The sequence below is a fragment of the Choloepus didactylus genome, chromosome 8 (assembly GCF_015220235.1).
Source record: "Choloepus didactylus isolate mChoDid1 chromosome 8, mChoDid1.pri, whole genome shotgun sequence".
NCBI lineage: Eukaryota > Metazoa > Chordata > Mammalia > Pilosa > Megalonychidae > Choloepus > Choloepus didactylus.
In genome coordinates, this window is record NC_051314.1 from 122560429 (window position 1) to 122580432 (window position 20004).

The 20004-nt window shown below is 33.3% G+C and overlaps 1 protein-coding gene across 12 annotated transcripts in view; it reads left to right on the forward strand.

Moving 5' to 3' along the window:
- Positions 1-1571: 1571 nt before the first annotated feature.
- LOC119541315 (NKG2-D type II integral membrane protein) overlaps positions 1572-20004 on the forward strand; it is a 31039-nt gene continuing 12606 nt past the window's right edge. For 4 of the 12 annotated variants that reach the window (XM_037845116.1, XM_037845119.1, XM_037845122.1 and 1 more), the window contains exons 1-5: positions 1572-1710; positions 4057-4138; positions 4739-4792; positions 6948-7099; positions 11194-11294. In XM_037845116.1, the coding sequence (XP_037701044.1) occupies positions 7043-7099; positions 11194-11294 (158 nt within the window). In that variant the 5' untranslated portion in view covers positions 1572-1710; positions 4057-4138; positions 4739-4792; positions 6948-7042. Of the gene's footprint in view, positions 1711-2463; positions 3646-4056; positions 4139-4738; positions 4793-6784; positions 6844-6947; positions 7100-10006; positions 10426-11193; positions 11295-19796; positions 19918-20004 lie in introns of those variants that run through there. The other 8 variants (XM_037845125.1, XM_037845126.1, XM_037845120.1 and 5 more) reach the window with 7 other exon arrangements.

The following is a 20004-nucleotide window of genomic DNA, read 5'->3' on the forward strand; positions in this document are numbered from 1 at the left end:
TTGGGAAGTTGTGTTGTTTAGTGAATTTTCTCAGCCACTGGATTATTGCCTTTTGTCTCAGAGCTCTCTTAGTTCTGCTCTTGACTTGACGTGCCCAAATTTCAATTCTTTGAAGCTTTCTGTATTGAGCTTCTTAGAGTAATTGTTTTAGAAAAAGCAAAAAGGATTTAAAAAAAAAAAAAAAAAACAAAAAACGGCCCTCCTCAGAGATCTAATGGGTTATTGAAATGCTAATAGACAAAGCAACCAGGGCCATTAAGGAAAAGTGCCCAGGGCAGAGAGATCAGCCTTGCTTCGGGATTTGCATATGCGCCTCAAGGCCTGATCTCCGCCCTTCCCCTTTCTGTGTTCACCAGAACTCCAAAAATCCTCTGCTTTTATTTTGGAGTTTTTCGTGTTGTTTTTTTTCTATGCCTGTCTCCTCTCTGCTGGGCTGGCTGCTCTCAGAGTCTCTGGTGTCTGGCCTCAGTCTATCTATGGTTGGAGTTTGAATCAGTAGAATGAGTTTCCGGTAAGAGCAGCCACTGCAATTCTCCCTTCTCCTTCCTGGAGCTGACAGCCCCTCCTCCCCCGGGACTGAGCCTGGCAGGGAGGGGCGCGGGTCCCCTGGCCGCAAAAACTTACAGATTTCGCTGATCTCAGCAGTTCCACGTTTTCATGAGTGTTGTATGAAGTATGCCCAAAGACAGATTGCTCTGTGGTGTCCAGTCCACGCAGTTCCTGGCTTTTTACCTACTTTCCTGGAGGAGTAACTAAAACATACAGCTCACCAGTCTGCCATCTTGCCCCGCCTCCAGATGCTCTTTTAAATACAATAAGTCATAGTAATTCAAGCATGACTGAATGCTTAATACAATGTGTTGTTATTTTTGTGAATCTCTAGCTTGATATAGTTTAGTAGTTTAAGGTTTTGTCTTTTCAAGAGACTTATTTTTATCAGGGAATATCTGGAGACTAAATAATTTGTTCAAAAACAATTAAATTGAATGCAAGAATTTTAAGAACTAAGGCAGAGAAATGAAGGAAATAAGTTAAGGAATGAAGGCCTCTGTGCCAGCTACTATAAGGTTAAAAATGTAGTAATCCCTCAGAATTGGTGACAAATGTTGTTAAATACTTGTTGATAATGGTGCTATGGTTTTTAGAATATTTGACATCATAATAGAACTGTTACAAGAAGATATAGAAAAGAAGTATGTCATGCCAATACTTAGCAATCAACCCTAAGGACTTAGACATTTAAGATAGTGTTAATGTGGCCTAAATTTGCAGAATTTGTGATTGAGATTGAAACATGTTAACTGCATGGTGGGTCAAGCCCTCTCTCTCCCCAAAACCCATAGAACATGAGACCATTTTCTTAAATGCACTTGAAAGACACAATCTAAAAGACACATTTCAAGGTAGACATTATACTTGCAATAGGAGTTCAAAGTCCCCTATGTTCTGGAAGTGTGTAATATGACAAACTAACTTAAAAACAGCCCAATTGTGAGAATTTCCTGTTCATACCTTAAGTGACACATTCATGAGCCATTTATTTCTTACACTCTGGTTTCACTCTGAGTCACCACAGGCAGTCTGTGAAGAGCACAGATACTGTTTATTCTTGCTCTGGATTTACACCTTTAAAAATCTCATATAGCAGGCCTCTGTAGGAGAGTCACCAGCCTCCCTACCAATGGACGCATGACTTTCTGGCTGACAAAGGTATGTGCCACTGTCCTCCTGTGTCCCTCATTCAGTGAGAGATCACAAAGCTGTACATGATGCAGCTGTGATATTAATATATAGTAAAATCAAGGCAGAACCTTGGAGTCTTTATTTGAATAATTTAGGGCAAAAATCAAACCTCAAATATGAAATATGTTGAAATATTTCTTTAATTATTCAAATTATTACCTGTATAGTATTAGTCAAATGCATAAGCACACATACAGATTTGAGTACTTTAATCAATCTCATTTGAAGTGAAATCCTATAAGCTTCTAACAAAATTAAATGAACATTTAATTTTGGACTTTGTAATCCATACAAGATGTGTCATATATGATACAGTATTATTTTTTATTTGCTCAGTCTTTTTTAACTGGATTTTTAAAAGGAATTTATCGAATTATACAAGGCCTAATATAATTTCTTGTATATGTATTTAGATTAAGTAAAAGCAGCTTGATAATTTAAGAAAAATCAGGATTAGGTAACTTCCACAAAAAGCTAATATGAACTTGATAATAAATGCCAAAAGACTAAAAATTGAACAAAAGCATTGCATAAAATGAACCATCAAGTTTCAAGAGAATCATGTCTAAAGAGTTCTTTTATAATTTCTGACATGCATCAGAAATAATAATATGGTGATTGTGACCAAAATAAAAATTAAAGTAGTTATTAACATCTATTGAGTTTATAAGTGCCAGTAGAAGTATTGTGTTTTTATATGCATTACATTGTATTTATTATTATTTCCATATTTGATTAGAATACTAGTTTACTATACACTAAGTAATTTTTTAAACATCACTTATTGTAAGTTTCAAAGCTAGAATTCAACTCTAGATTTCACTGACTCCAGAGCCTAATGACTTAATTTTTAAATTACATTGACTGAATTATTATAACTTACACAAGTAAAATGTAATAGTCATATGATCTTTCTCGAAGTTTGAAACAACAGTGTTGAGCTGTAAATGGTGTACACTTTTATTTATTCATTTACAGTCTCATATTTTAGCCATTAACTCAGTTGCCAATTACTTCTGTTAAAGAAATCTTTTAGTAATCTCTTTTTAAATGGTGGTGCCAATATTCTTTAGATTTTGGATAAGTTTAGTGCATCATGCAATGTTTCCCAACAGGCAAAATATTTCCTTATTTTAATAACTTCTCAGAACTCTCCACCCATTTATTATTAAGAAAAAGACCACATGATAACACCTCATTGTCTTTAACAGATAAGTGTTTACTACTAAAACAAAGTAATTTGGAGCAATAAGTTAATATTTATACTAACTTTCCAATTCCCCTATCTTTGGAGCACTTGTCTCATCAGTGGATTTCAAAATAGTCAGAAAAATTGATAGATCATTTGTTTCCAATACAGCATTTTAATTAACACATTATTACAGTAGCATTAAAATATTTCTGTGGACTCTGATTTTAAATAATGATATTCCTCACTAAATTTTTGCTTTTCATTACTCTAACCAATTTTATTTTGCCAAATGCAGTATATCTAAAGCCAAAATTACTTATTCCACCACCAGACACTTGTTCAAAGCTGTAAATAAATCAGAAACAAATCTTTAGGTTCTACAACTGCAAAATGAGCACTAGCACTTAACCCACCTGCCTTCCCAAGTTTGATTTTGTGATCTTGTCATTATATTCAATGGATATTCCTTTATTTAAGCACAGTTCTTACAGAATACAGTCCCTTACAGCACTCAGCTGCAAAGATGAATAACCAAACAGTAACTTACTGGTAAGCGAATCTGGCCAAGAACCCAAAGAGGCAGATTATCAAACCTGAGGTCACTAATAGCTCCGTTTCCGTCACCGAGCAGGAAATAACCTGTGTGGAATTAAGCCTTCAAAATGCCTCTCAGGATCCTCAAGGCAATGACAAGATTTCACACTGCAGAGGTAAAACATATAATAGATTCTCAATAAAATGGCACTAGGTTGTGCAGTTGCTAAGGCAGGAGGAAAGGTAACGACGTAGATGTGGAACAAGGAGAGTCAGATTGAGGCAATAGGCTCATGTGCTTCTTTTTGAGGCATGGAACTTGAAGTGGAGATGTGGTATTTTAATATGAAATCTGAATAGTATTTTCATTCAGGCACTCCTGATATTTGTAGTATTTGGTGAACAATCATGGAATATTATATTTACTAGAAATGCAATGGTATATTCTTAGAGAAAGATTACAATGGGGATGTTGTTTCAGGGTCCAGATTTATGTATGTGATTCCTCATGCATATTGATTCTCTTCTATGTAAATCCTTCCTTCGTGTTTCCATTTCTCTCTCCACACATTTCCCATCATTTCCAGGGAAGCTCATTGCTGGGATCCTGGGAATACTGTGCCTTGTCTTGATGGCCACTGTGGTAACAATGACTGAGAAATATTCCCTGTAAGTTTTTGAAAGATTCTGAGGGAATATTCCCTTTAAAGATTTGAAAGTGCCTCGAAATGTTTCATGTTATTAGGAAACAGAACTCTCATTTTAATGTATTGATTTGTATTTGTTTAAACTTGGCAAATACAGAATGCCTTGTTAATATTGACTAAATGTGGAAAGAGTATTCACAACTTTTCAAAAAATATAAATAACAGAATGATTGTAAAGAGTTACTTGTTTTTAATTCTGAGTGTGTTTATATATCAGCACTCTAAATATATAATTGTGTATGTATACATATATGTGTATTTTTATGTGAGAGCTTTTATCTTACATCTCAAAGACTTGCTTTGAGACTGAAAAAATTATTGAGAAATAAAAATTAATATTTGAAAGTACTTAAATCAAATACTGTGGTAAATGGTAAAGTTTGGTCCACCAAATTTGTTGGAATGTTTTTACCAAAACCTTCATTACTTTATGTAAAATCATTTTTAATATACATTATATCAATTTTAAATAATATACTGAATTCCAAACTAAGAAATGAAAATTATTATGATTTATTTTCAGCAACATTAATCTTTATAAAAATTGCTTTAATTTTTCTAGCTACTGTAATACTGGAACAGAAAAATTCTTCTGTGATAACAAGAACCCAGAAAGGTGTGTAATAATTTTAAAAGTTCTGATATTAAAGATTACATTTTTGTCTCTAATTTAGGCCATGCAGAAGTTGATCAAAGGTTTTTTTTGGAAAATGCTAAAATTGAGGAATAAATTTTCACAAATGCCATTTATATGAGAGCATTACTTCTTACTGAACAATAAGAAGTATTCATTTAAAATCACTATAACTCTCACTAACATAAACTAAGTATGATGAACAAATGCTGAGAATTGAATTTGAAAGCATAGGTTATCTGGGGATAGAATGGGGGCAGAGATTGGGCAGTCGATGATTAAGGAGTACAGAATGTTCAATAAGGCTTATTGTAAAGGGTCCTAGATTGTGAGCTCTTACAGTAGCCACATCTATTCCTGAGTTATAACTGTTGTTTCTAAATTCTAAGATGCTGAGCTCTCTGTGTATGATGTGGTAGTTCCCTGGAATTTTGGGTATCTGTGTGACACCTGAGACTCAGAGTTAGAGTTCAGCAGCTCTGTAAGTCAGTATTACTCCACACAGCAATTGTTAAAGAAGCTGAAAAAGAGATCAGACTACAAGTAGAGGTATGAATGAAATGGACTTGGTTAGGTCTAAGGTAAATTAGAGTACAGAGTAAAGGACAATACTGACTGCATTTTAAAAATTCAATTCCTGTGTGAGATCAAAGGAAAAGAGATTTATTTGTACACAATTTAAATTTTCTTTAGCACACTATCTAATTTAAGCTGTCTGGTCAATTTATTTAAAGAATGTAATTACATGAAACCTAGAATAGGGAAGGAGTTTTTGTTATTCTGTGCAGGCTAATGTAAGACCCCAATACATTCCAGAATATTTTGGGGAGAAAATAAAAAAGTATTTGCAAAGTCCTCTGGAGGGACCGGGGTAAAATATGGAACTATTAAACTTCCCCACCTGGGTAATTCCTGCTATTCTCTGAAGCAATAGGGACTCCCAATTTAATAAGCCAACCCCTTGATCTAGCAGCTTGCCCTTATGAAACTTCTCTCTCCAATAGTGAAGCTAAGCCTATTATAACTATGCCTAAGAGTCATCCCCAGAAAATCCCTTTTTTTGCTCAGATGTAGCCTGTATCTCTAAGCTAATTTTGCAAATTAACTTACTTAACCCTCCCTCCTATGTGGGATAGGACTCCCAGATGTGTAAGTCTCCCTGGCAATGTCGGGACATGACTCCCAGGGATGAGCCTGGTCCTGGCGTCATGGGATTGAGAATGCCTTCTTGACCAAAAGGGAGAAAAGAAATGAAACAAAACAAAATAAAATTTCAGCATCTAAGAGATTTGAAATGTAGTGAAGAGGTCATTCTGGAGGTTATTCACATGCATTATATAGATATTCCTTTTTAGTTTCTAGTATATGATAATAGCTAGAAGGAAATACCTGAAACTGTTGAATTGTAATGCATTAGCCTTGATTCTCAATGACGGCTGCATAACTATATAGCTTTTATCATGTGACCATGTGATTGTGAAAATCTTGTGACTGACACTCCCTGGATCCAGTGTATGGGCAGAGGAGTAATGAAATAAATAAATATATAAAGAATAGGAGGGGATAAGGGGTATGGGATTTGGGAGTGTTCTTTTTTAGGGGAGTAATGAAAATGTTCTAAAATTGATTGTGGTGATGAATACACAACCATATGATGATGCTGTGAGCCATTAATTGTATACTTTGGATGCATTATATGGTGTGTGAATATATCTCGATAAAATTGCATTAAAAATCATTATAACTTCCCTTTGCTGTTTGGATAAATTTCCTATTGCTATAATATGGTAAGCAAATAATTTTACCATTGCAATTAACTGGTGTTGTTCAGTGATTTCAGGACTTGTACAGGATGGAGTTTTTATTTGTTTGCTTTGTATGAGTATATCAGTTATGGGTTGGGAGGCTGAAACTTTTCTGTGGCTGTGTATATGAGTTTGTGCATTTTGTTTTGTATGTAACAGCCTGGAATACTGCATCCATCCATCCATCCATCTATCTGACTATACATCTATCTATCATCACACATATATGTATGTATACATATATATGTTTATATTTATGCAAATTTGTCATTTAATTTTATTTTTTAAAATTCAGATTGTTTCTGGATAGTAATTTATAATCTTTTCCTCAGAATATCACTGTGGTCCTTGTCCTAAAGAGTGGTTTACATATTCCAAGAATTGTTATTACATTGGTATTGAAAGAAAAGTGTGAGAAGGAAGTTTGATGACCCGTGCCTCTAAGAAATCTAATCTGCTTTACATAGATAATGAAGAAGAAATGGTAAGATTTTAAATATTTGAAACATTTTTATAAGCTAAAACATGCAAAAAGAAATATATGTTGATAGAATAAGTATTTATCAAGAAACATTGCTGATACCTCAGAAGTTTCCTATGCAATTTAAAGAATAAAGTTCCACCTACTTTGTAAACTTACATAAATGGACTTACACTTTATGAACTGTTTGGTGTCTTACTTATTTCAATTGATATAATATTTGTAGGATTCATCCATATATTTGTTTGAACATGTGCTTTATTTTCAAGTCTATATTATTTCATTGTTAGAATTGAGGATATTTTTATACCATTTGCTTATTTCCAGTTCTTGGTTTTCATGAAAAACAATGCCACTGTAAGTGATTTTTTTCCCCTGAAATAAACTTTATTATTATATTTACAATACATAAACTAAACCTATCATAACTGTGAAGATTGCTCACAAAGGGAAGGACCCCATGTAATTACAAATTGGGTGAAGAGATCGAGGTGTGCAGCCCCCCAGCTCTTCTGTCCCGTGTCAGCTGTCATTGTGTCTCATCCTTCTTCACAGTCATTACCCTGACTTTTAATAATCCAGATTAGCTTTGCCTTTAGTTGTAAATGGAATCCTATAGTATGCGTTTTGGTGTCTGTCTCCTTGAACTCACATGTGATATGTATGCACTTCATCTATACTGTATCAGTTAGCTATCATTTGTTAATTTTCACTGCTGTACTTTGGGAACACAGTATATTTTGATCCACTGTATGGAAATTTAGGTTGTTTCTAATATTTAGGTTATGAAATTATTTTCTGAATATCCCTGATTATGTCTTTTGTACACATGTTTCACAAATGCCTAGGAATGTAATTTCTGGGCCATAGTTATATATATATATATATATAAAATTAAATTCTCCCAAGAGTTTCCTGGTTCATTGTACAAATATTCATTTTGTCCTATAGTGTCTGAACACATCATTTGATCCATGTCCTCATCAAACCTTAGTATTGTGAGGAATCTTAATAGTAGTGAAGTCCTGATGGTTATATAGCAGTATCATTATGATACTAACAGGCATTTTCCTGATTACAATAGAATGAATACATTATGTGCTACCAGCCAGTAGGACAGTCTTCTTTTCTGAAGGCCTGTTCCTGTCTCTTGTCCATTTTTCCTATGTGGTTGTTTGTCTTTTGCTCCCAGTAAATTCTTGATATATTTTGATCATGAGCTCCTTCTTGATTTTAGGAGACACAAACAGTTTTTTACCTTCTTATGACTTACATTTTTCTTCTTACGCTTGAGTCTTTTAGTAAGAGGAATTTATTAATGTTAACATAGTTCAATTTATTATTTTGGGGGCATTAGTGCTTATTTTGGACCTATTTCAGAAATTAAGCAAAGATCACGAAGAAAATGTATACTAATCTGTAGATTTTTTTCTTTTTCTTTCTTTCTTTAATTTTTTTACCTTTACATTTGATTACAATCTATATGGGTTTTTTTTGTGCTATTTTATTTATGATGCTATTAGTTAGAAGTCAATACTTTAATATGTCATTATCTAATTGATGGAGCATATTTTATAGCAAACATGATCATTTCTCCATTCTTTTCTATGCCATATTTGTTTCAAATTATGCGTGTGTGTGTGTATTTCTGGATACAGCTGTGTTTCACCATTCTGTTTTTTCTTAAACCAATACCACAGGGACCAAATTACTAAAGCTTATATTAAATATTGATATTCAATATAATAAATAATTCCTTCAAAGTTATTATTTAAGAGTATCTTGTTACATTTAATCCTTTAAATGTCTATAAATCTGTTCACACATTCTGTGACTTCATTGAAATTATATTTAATCAATAGATTAATTGTTGAAAATTGCATCTTTATGTTATTATGTCTTAAAATAATCTGCCACTTATTTTTTCTCAACACTGTTTTCTAGTTTTATATAGAAACCTTGCACATTTTTGTTTGATTGAACTCATTGTATTTCATATTTACTTCTCTATCGTTACAAATATATCACTCTACAACTGATTTGTATACATTGATCTTCCATCAGCAATCTTGCTAAATTCATTTTTATTCTAATAATTTACCAGTAAATTAATCTGGATTTTCTACATAACCAGTTTTATCATTTATGAAATTAATTACAGTTCTGCTATTCCAATTTATTTGTATTTTATTATATCTTTCTTTTTCCCACTGAAAGATGGCGCTGCTTTAGATATATCTGATAAATTTTATTATGCTGTGTTTTCTTTTTATTTTAGTCAATTTTTTTTTCTATTTTCCCCTGTGACATTCTTTTTGACATCTTGGGCCATATATTTTTTAATTATGAGTTCTAGTTATATTCCATTATGTTCAATGAACATACTTTGTTGATTCCAATTCTTCAAAAATTTGTTGAATTTTTTGATCCAAAATATGATCTGTCTTTGTGAATGTACTATGTGTACATGAAAAGAATATATACTCTTTGCTGTTTTGTGGAGTGTTCTATAAATGTCAGTTAGGCCAAAATTGTCAATGGTGTTCTCAAGTCTTCTATATACTTAGTGGTTTTCAGCCTACATGTTCTCTTGAGAACTTAGAGAAAAGTCCTGAAGTCTGCAAGTAAAACTGAGCAGTTTTTATTTTAGTATGCAGCTGTCCTGTATGTTTAGCATGCAGTTCCTGGAGTACTTTTTTGGCTGTGATTCCGATGACATGTTAATTTTCAGAGTCTTTGCAGTACTATTTTGTTCCATTTTGTATTTGGTTCTGGGGTTTCCACTAGTTTCCACTGGTGCTGCCTGAGAGGCCAGAAGAGGTTTCCCCAGGCCAAGTCTCCTGGTGCCACTAGGTGGGTAGAACCAGACAATGGATCAAAGCCACTTCCCTGCCTAGGTATGTGCTGAGGTGGGTTTTCCCCTAACTATGAGGGAAACTGCCTGTCTGCCCAGTTTCTCTTAGTGGCAGGTGAAAGTCCCAGGCCTGCAGTGAGGAAGAGACTCCCCACCCCACTGGCTGCTGCTGTATCCTCCTTGCCACTGTGGCCAGGCTGCCTATTGTCTCTGGAAGGGGAGGGGGAGTCTACTGCTCTTAAAGAGGCTTCCTGTGCTGAATACTTGTCATCATGGGATCTCCTTTTTCTCCTCTCTCATCTACAACTCTGTCATTTTGTGGTGTGGGAGGAGAGGCACTTCCTCTTGTCTGCCTACTTTAGTAGATCACTCGGTGGATCCCTGTGGCTAGTAGTGCCAAGCTTGCCTTGGGTTGTCTTCAGGACTCTCAATCCAGAGAAGGAATGAACTTACCTGAATCACCTTCTATCACAAGGTAGGAGGACAGGACAGGAATCACCAGACGTCACTTTCTTCTGTTAGGCTGATGGACATGGCACCCTGACATTCTTTTGTTTTTCCAGTTTGTCCCAAACCATTTCACCCTCTCTTTCCACATTTCAGAGTTTACTTTTACTGTGTCTTTTTAGTTGTACTGACTGGGGACTAGCAGGAGGGTTTATAGCTGCATTTAGTGGGGAGTAGAAGAAAAAACTGGGTCTGTGACACACCATCTGGACCATTGGTATCCAGCAACACAGAAACAGATAAATGCAGGTCTAATCTAGTTTGGGAACAAGAAAACCAGTTTTTTGGCCTCCATGTCATTTATCTCCTCAACAGCAGTCCCTTGATTTCCTTCATAAAGCCCTAACTCTGGGAAAAATAGTAGAAAAATGCATTGATTTAAAAGGAGGACGGTCACCGTATCAGGAAACATATTTAAATCCTTACTATGTTAATTTTGAGTATCTGAGTAACTTAAATTACATGAATCTTAATTTTTCTTATTAACATAAGAATAACCTTATTAAGTACAAACATTTTTAAGGGTTAATTTTGACTCAAAGGTAAAACCATTTGTGAAAGTTTGTGACAAAATGGAAAGTGGGTTTCAACTTTAATATATTTTTATTGTTAAGATAGAGTCCAGCATTCTTATCTTACTTTGAATATTAATGATCGTATGAAAGAAAAATCTACCTGTATTTAAAAAAAAATCATATTAATGATTATTTAATTGGAAATCCTTTGTTTTGGATAGAATTTTCTGAAGTCTCTATTATTTCTCTCATGGACTGGACTCTACGGTGAATGCAGGGATCAACCATGGCAATGGATAAATGGCTCAAAGTTTAACAAAATGTGAGTTTTTCCTGAATGATGCTAGAAAGAAGAAAGGATATACAAAAGAAAAATTCAGAAGAATACTATTAGCACATTTTTTATAGAAATCTTTTCAGAAAGATATTAAAATGAGTGACATGTAATGTTGATATAAATATTTTGAGTATTGAGTACTCATTGCTCAAAATAACCAACCATTACTAATAGTACATGAAAAATGTTATTTCCCATATTTATAATATCCTCTATTTATGTTACATGAAAAATGGCATTGATTCATGAATTGTCCCCATAAAATATAACAGAATTATTCATTTTCCTCCATAACAGGACAGTAGTTTCATCAAATGAAAAATATAACTGTGCCGTGCTACTGTCAGATGGTCTTCAATCAGACAGTTGTGGATCTTCAAAATTATATATGTGTAGGCATGAGCTTTAGAGTTAAAACACCTCAGCTCAGAATCTTTGGGGTGACATATTTCATGAAATGAAAATAATCTTATGACCACAAAAGTCTTATAGTGAATTACATCACTTGTTCTAATAAGAAAATGTATTCAAAATCCTTTACTGAAGTATAATATACAAACCCAATGATTTATCACAAATGTAACTTCAGTATAATGTAATAAAAGAAAATAAAATAAAACTAGCAAGTGAGAAACTTCCCCGGACCCTTCCTAACCAGTACCTATTTCATTTTGCCAAAGATAACAGTCATTATTTTAACACCATAGTTCAGTATTGCCTATTTTTAAAATGCATTATTGGAAATCATACCATAGGAATTATTTTGTGTCTGCCTTCTTTTGCTCAATTTTATATTTGTTGCTTTCATCTATAACAAAAGATCACATGTCATATGGATTCATTTTTATGAAATGTCCAGAACACATAAATACAGAGAATCAGAAATTGGAAAAGTGGTTGCCAAGGACTGAGAGGAGATGCCAATGGGAAGTGACTACTAATGGGAACAGGGCCTCTTTTTGGGGTGATAAGAATCTTTTAAAATTAGGCAATGATGCTGGTTGCAAACTCTGTGACTATACCAAAATCCAGAAATTATACACTTTTAATGGTTGAATGTCATGCTATGTGAATGACATTTGAGTAAAGTTGTTTAAAAATTGACCATGATTTTGTATGCAACTGCATTTAATCCTTTATGTTGTTTTTGATGTGCCATTTTTACAGTAGTGATCTTCCAGTCAAGAACATTGTATTTATCTTTATATATTTAGTTTTTCTTTTATTTCTCTGTCATATTTTATATTGTTCTGGGCTGGAATCTTACAGAAATACTTTTGACAATAGTATCCTTATTTTTAAATTTCCATTTGTAATTTTGTTGCTGTAAATAGAAATACAATGCAGATTTGCATTTTGATCTTATATTCGGTGACTTCACTGATTTTGTTTTAACTCTATAATTTCAAATATAAAGTCTTCTGGATTTTCTACATAAACAGCTGTTTCATCTGTAAATAATCACTCTTTTATTTCTTCTTTCTGGTGTAATTAAGTTTGCCATGTTTTTTCCCCCCTTTCCCTCTGTTTTCTGTTTCTATGTTTTCTTTCTATTAAATGCATTTATTTGCATTTCCTTTTGACTTAATGTATAATGTTTTTATTGTACTTCTTTGTATAGCTTTTTTGTGGTTGCTGCAGGTATTACATTACAAATACATAAATTATCACATTCTACGCTATAGACAGTTTATCAGAATGAATGAAGTAAGAAAACTTACCTCCCTTTATGTCCCTTTACCATTCATAATATAAATGCATTAAATAGTCCCTCTACCTACATCGAGAATCACACAAGACAGTGTTATAATTTTGCTTCGACCGTCAAACAAAATTTAGAAAATGTAAGGGGAGAGTCTATTGTATTTAGCCATGTTTTCATTCTTTCTGTTGTTATTTTTCCTTCCTGATGTTCCAAAATCCTTTCTTTTAGGGTTTCCTTTCTATCACAGAATTCCCTTTATCCATTCTTTTAAAGTAGGTCTGGTTTTGACATATTTTCTTAGTTTTCCTTTACTTAAGAATGTATTGATTTCATCTTCAACCCTGAAGGATATTTTCACTGAATATAGAATTCTGAGTTGACAGTACTTTTCTTTCAACCCCTGAAAAATGTTGTCTACTTCCTGCTGACCTCCATGGCTCCAGATGTCAATTTATCTTCTAATTAGTGTTGGCTTCCCCATTCCTAATCTCACAGTTCTAGGTAGGAACATCATTTACTTTTACTATACCTAGTAGATAACTATTCTTTTTTGTTCTTTTATCCCCATTAAAAATCAAATCCATTGTCCTCTATGCAGGCCAAAATGTCTACCTGAAGCACACAAATCTGACCTTGTCAATCCCTTGATTAAAAATCCTGAAAGGCTTTTTATTGACTCTGTGGTACTACTCATGCAACTTAGTTTAGATTATGAGTTCTTTTTCTTCTGACCCACATCCACTTCTTATGGTCCAGGGTCCCAGGGTCCATTTCATCTCCAGCTATTCACACCTCCTCTTAATAACCAATATTTAACTGCATATAGCTCCATTCATCCATTCATCCTGTTATCTCTTCATTCTATGTCTTTGACATTTCTGTTCCCTGTACTTGGTACGGTTTAACTCCATTTACCTTATCTCACTTATTTGTTAAAAATTCATGCAAAAATCACCTAATCCAGGAAACCTTCCTAACACCATTTTCTCATAGTTGATATTGGCAGCCTATATGGATATTATCATCCATGTTATTGTCTTCTGTGATTATGTCTACCACTGAAAATTACATATTCATTTAAAATCAGATGCTTATGTCTGTTCTCTCAGTGGATTGTGAGCAACTGTGTGACAGGGATTGTGCTTTATATCTTATTCAACTTTGTATTTTCAATGTCAAACAATATACTTGCCACATAATTGTTCAATAAATAGAGAACAGTGTGAAAATATCAGTAACTTCCTTTTATTATTTATGTATGCATTTGTTTTTCTAGAGCTTTGGTGCTGATAACTCTATTGAAATAATAAAGAGAAATGAAAGTGGCATAGGAAGGTCTGGGGCTTTTTAGCTAAAACCACAGAAGATGCATTGCAAGCTTTTAGTGGTTGTTCTCATACACTCCAAGAGAGTACTTTAAGAGTTAGATTTTAAACCATATGTATTTTTGATTCTTGTGCTCATAAATAAATCTACTGGGGATAAAGGAAGAAGGATAAATCAATCAGAATTTGACTTTATACTACTAGGTGCATAATAGGAAGAAAGAAAAAGGAAGTTGTGATTTGAAAGACATTGGTTCCACCCAGATCCATAATTAATGAGCCATTTTCCTTTAAAGGGGTGCTATCTCCACCCTAGATTTGTTTCCTCAGGCACTTGGGATAAATAATGTCGACATTTTCTCCACACAATTTTATGATTCTTTGATATTTAACACACTGAAGTAAACAAAACATGCAAGATGCAGAAATGGTTAAAGGCACCCTTTCTTTCATGAATATGGAGATTATCACTGTGGCCAGAAATAGAATTAAATGGAACATAATCAAGAAGCAAGCAAACAAACTCATCTGACCCATAAGCCATGACATGATTCACTTGAGAGTAATTTTGTAAACAGTCATTATGTATTTAGGGCTATTTATTCACAACTTCTAAGAAAATACTGTAGGGATAAGTAACTTTTCTGTTCCATTACACTATGTAGATTGCAATTAAACAAACAAAAAATGAATTGTCCTAGCATGGGCTAAGTTAATACAATGAAAATAGTTTTTTTGTCTGTGAAAGAAAATACATACAAAAGAATTGTTGTTTTTTTTTTCCCCAGAATTATAGTTTCAACTGAGATGTGGCCAAGAAATTAGTTAACCACTCGCCTTATTTTACAGCTTGGGAAATTTTGCCAGAAAAACCTCAGTTAATTGCCAAGATGGCAATCTGCATTTCTTTTCTACAAAGCATTGATTACATTCAAGAGTTATGAAATCTTTGCCATGTGTTCATTCTATTCCAGTGTATTAGTTGACATTATATGTGCCTGGCACAGTCTGTAATATCTAGTTGAGGCAAAATAAGTCCTTAATAAATATTTTTCCAGTATGTTTGCTGTTTTCACTTTTATATTGCTCATTTCACTTCTGCTTCAATATTCATATCCAAAGATTCAGCTCTGTTTCTTCTAGACTCTTTTGTTAAATTTTTTTAGTTTATTGAGGTATAATTTTAAGTGTACAATTCAATAAGTTTTAACAAATGTCTATTGTGTAACCATGACCACAATTATGATACAGGACATTTTCCATCATAGTATTGGGGCAAATTTTTTAAAAACACTTCATTGTTGTAATACATATACAACTCAAAATTTCCCATTTTAACCATTAACTTTCAGGTGTAAAATTCAGTGGCATAAATTACATTGGCAATATTATTTGTTTCATAGTCCGTGCGAATTTTGAAATTGATTTTTTTTTTTTGACATGTCTCTAATCAGCCCAACACATTTACAGAAAAGTCAAGATGGCAAAATTTTCACTTTGTGGTAGCCACACGTCTTGTGCTTTCATTATTGTCCAGCAAACACATCTGACCACATACAATTTTGGTGTCACAGCTTGAAGTGAACATCCTGGCCAGAGGACTATTTCCGACCACAAAGCTGCACTGTGGCATCAGCACCTGCTCCCCTGTGGTACACAGGAAGTGCTTAATACACGCTCAGAAGTGCCAGTCAGCCTAGAGCTCACTGGCCAAAAAGGCCAGCTGTTCAGGCCCTGGTGGTTCTTTCCAATTAGCAATGTAATTTCTAAATCATTTGCTATGATTGTTATTCTCAAATGACTTTCATCTGGGCTGTCTGCAGTAATGCTGTGGCTTTCTTTCTCCAATATAAATATGTCCATATGACACTAATACTTATATTTTTGTACACAAACTGTTGTTCTTGCATAAATTCATTTTTCTTAGTCATATTCCATTTATTAGAAAGGTTTTGTGAAAGCTATTCCATGTCCTTTGGCAATTCCACGTATTAGCAAATCCTCCTTAAATATTCTATCATAGTCACAGAGTAAGTATATGCACAGCATTGAGGAAGAAATTGGAATTTTTTTGCATATGTTATTTATTTTTCCAAGTATGTGTTTTTAACTCACTTTTAAAAAAAAGGCTCATCTTCTAGGACTTTTAGAATTTTTCTCTTTACAAGCCTTTCCTCACTCTATCAATTTGGTTAGGTCCTTTATACATGACACTATAGATTACATGCTTAGCTTTATCATGATACTTTCTTCAAGGAATTGTAATTGTAGCCATGTTTTGTGGCTTCCTTGTAGGGCTCTAAGTTTTTTGGGTGCAGGGATAATATTACATAGATTTTGTATTCCAAGTGCCTAGATGAGTGCCTAGTCCAGAGTAAGCACATAATAAACAATTGTTTATGAATTAATATATGGGGGCATCTGTTGCTCCACTGTTTCCTGAAATTGTTTTAGAACTCTTATTATTATATAATTAGAAGTGTTCAAATAAAATCTAAAATGTTATTGATATAAAAGTCTTACATATTTCATTTATTTGATCAAAAAAGTTTATAAAATGATGAGACAAAATCTTACAATTTAGGTAAAGTCACAAGTTTATAATCAGAGTTCTGTAAGAAGTCAAGATTTCAGACCTATTATCTGAACTAGACAAATTTAATAGGCCATTTTGATTCTGTTTATACCTTCTTGCTGTCTTTTTTCTCAATCTTATATTTAAAAAACAAATAACTCCAGATAAATCTAAAGCTATCAGGCAAGTGTGAATCAGATTTCCCCATAAAAAGCCTACACCTAAGCTTCCATTCATTTCCTTTTTTAAACAAAATATTGGTAAAAATGCATTTGCAAGGAAATATCAGCTTACCTTTCCCATATATAGATCTAATTCTACTGTCTATAATAGTTGATGGAAAAGTTTGACCAGCTGAAAAGAATACTTGTATATGAATGTCAGAAGAAAACATTTCTCTTTCTTTGACTTGTTCTATACTCACTTATCTTGTTTATTTTTGAACTCGTTTTATACTTGTTCATTTTCTGTCACCTAAACTAAATTATAAATTCCACTATGACAAGAAATTTTGTCTGGAACACTCACTTCTACGCTCCCAAGGCCTAAAAGAGTGCCTAGTAAATAGTTACTAAAAAAAAGAGTGTTGAATAAACATGTTTATTGTCCAACTTGAAACATCACTACACAACAGCTGCTTTCTTTCCTTATATCTTTAAGAATTTTGAGTTCGATAGTTTTGTTTTTTCTTAAAATTTTATTATGCCTTCTTTTATTGTCTTATTGTAACTTATCATATCTTATCTCAATGATATTTTAAATAAATGAATGAATAAAACGTGTATTTAACCTATGTTATAGTTCTACTCTCACATCTTCACTTATTTTGTTATGCACACTAGGGTCAATATATTTTGGCCTACTTTGTAAACATGGTCTTTTTTTTTTTTCTGTAGTTATTGTGCAGCAACAGCATATCCATTCATTTACAATAGTCCAAGCTGTTTTCACACTACAAGGGCAGAGTAGAGTAGTTGAAATAGAGTCTATGACCTCCAGCCTAAAATATTTTCCACCTGCCCCTTTATAGTAAAATTATGCTGATGCCTATTCTACACTGTTGTTGCTTTCTGGGAGTCCTTTGATGTGTGATAATCCTCTACTATGATTGAGGATTCAGGAGACATATATCTAATTTTATAAATCAAAATGGTAAAATAAACACGAATGTAGCCACCACTCAAATTAAAAGAAGAAATATTATCAATTCAGTTGTCTTTGCCAATATAATGACGTCCCATCTCCCTGCTTCCCACACAGGAGAGCCACCATGTTGAATTTTGGAGTTATCCCCTCCTTGCTTTTATTATTGTACAAAGTTTTATCACATATGAATGCGTACCTAGTAATATAAAGCCATAGCCTACAGAACATCTTGATAACAAGGACATGCACTTTTTTTTCCGGGTAATATTTGTTTATGGGATTTTTTTTCTTTCCTCTCCCACACATCTTTAATTTTTTTTTTTCTTTTTACTTAAACTGTCTTATTGCTGGGTTATCCATTTTCTTAAATTTTCACAGAATCAAAATTGTATTTTAATTTTCTTTTGTACATAATGTACATAAATCTATTTGTATTGTTTATCTGATTGTCCTATTAACTGAAGAGTATTGCCTAATTTTGCTTTATTGATTGATTTGCTGATTGAGGATTTATCGATTGAAGTTTTATTTTTATGAGCACATTCAATGACAGTTTAAGTGACTCCTTTGCTTTTTTTAGCTGTTGCCCTCTAGAGTTCTGTTTGTTTTGTTTTATTCTTCTGTAGGCCCTAAATGTACATCTTCTTCTTTATTTTCTTCCTCTTCTCCTTCTCCTTCTTCATTATTATTTTTACAAGATTAGAGAAGGTCCAGTTACTTATGTTTAAATAAATATTTTATCCTAGAATAGTTTTCAATTTACAGGAAAATTGCAAAAATAGTACAAAGAGTTTTCAGATACCTTGTGGCCAGTGTCACCTATTATTAACATTTTACATTACTATAGTAAATTTATCACAATGAATTAAATATTGCCGATATATTATTATTAACTAAAGTCCATATTTTATTCAGATTTCTTTACTTTTCACCTAATGTCCTTTTACTATTTCAGGATTCTATCCAGGATACCGCATTACATTTAGTCATCATGTCTTTTTAAGCTCCGCTTTGTTGTGAGAGTTTACTTACAATTTTTTAATGTAATAGAAATTGAGTACCTAAAGCTCAGAACATTAAGACATGAGTTGATTGCATTGCTATTCTTGCATGGGATTTGGTATTATTGGTCTGTGTAATAAAGAGGGAATAATATATGGAGCAATGTCCACAAGGAAAAAGGAGATTATTGTCCTTGTTTAGAAGCAGAGATGAATCTGAAACACCGCATATACATAGATGAAATAATATTGGCCATGAGTTGATAATTGTTGAAGCTAAGTGAATGATGGCTTATTATATAATTTTATATTTTGTATAAAGCTTATATTTATATATATGAAAGATAACACTCTCTGGTTCCAACTCACATGATGCAACATATTTGACGCCACTCAAACTTAAAACAGCTTGTGTCACAGGGTGATTAAGAAGTTTACTTAATTTTCTTCTCTATTTACTTCTATACACTTATTACATACATATTACAATAATTTTTCACTTCTGTTTCATGAAGAGATTATATAGTCCCATCACTCGTCTTTCAAAATTCTGGGCTGCTTCTTATCACTGAACCGATCATGTTGTTAGAACCCAACACTTAGCAAAGGCTGCCTCACACCTCACCCACTCTATTGTCAAATTTTCTGTTATTAGGTAGAAGCATTGTGGTTTGTGCTTTGTTTATTCAACAGGAAGATTAGGTTAGAATAATATTCTCCATGTTCTTATCATAGATGGAAATAGGCGGGCATGTCTAACTTTAATTAAAAATTCGGAACTTAGTACATGTCTAAAGTTTCCGGTTATAGAGGAGCTTTTTATACACAAGAACCAGGACCTTCCTTCTCTGAACAGGTGTGTGTCTGTGGGGGGGCGGAGATGGGGTGGGGGGTGCATTTCTATCAAGTGTTCCGCAAGTAACAAAGAACTGTTTCAACCTCA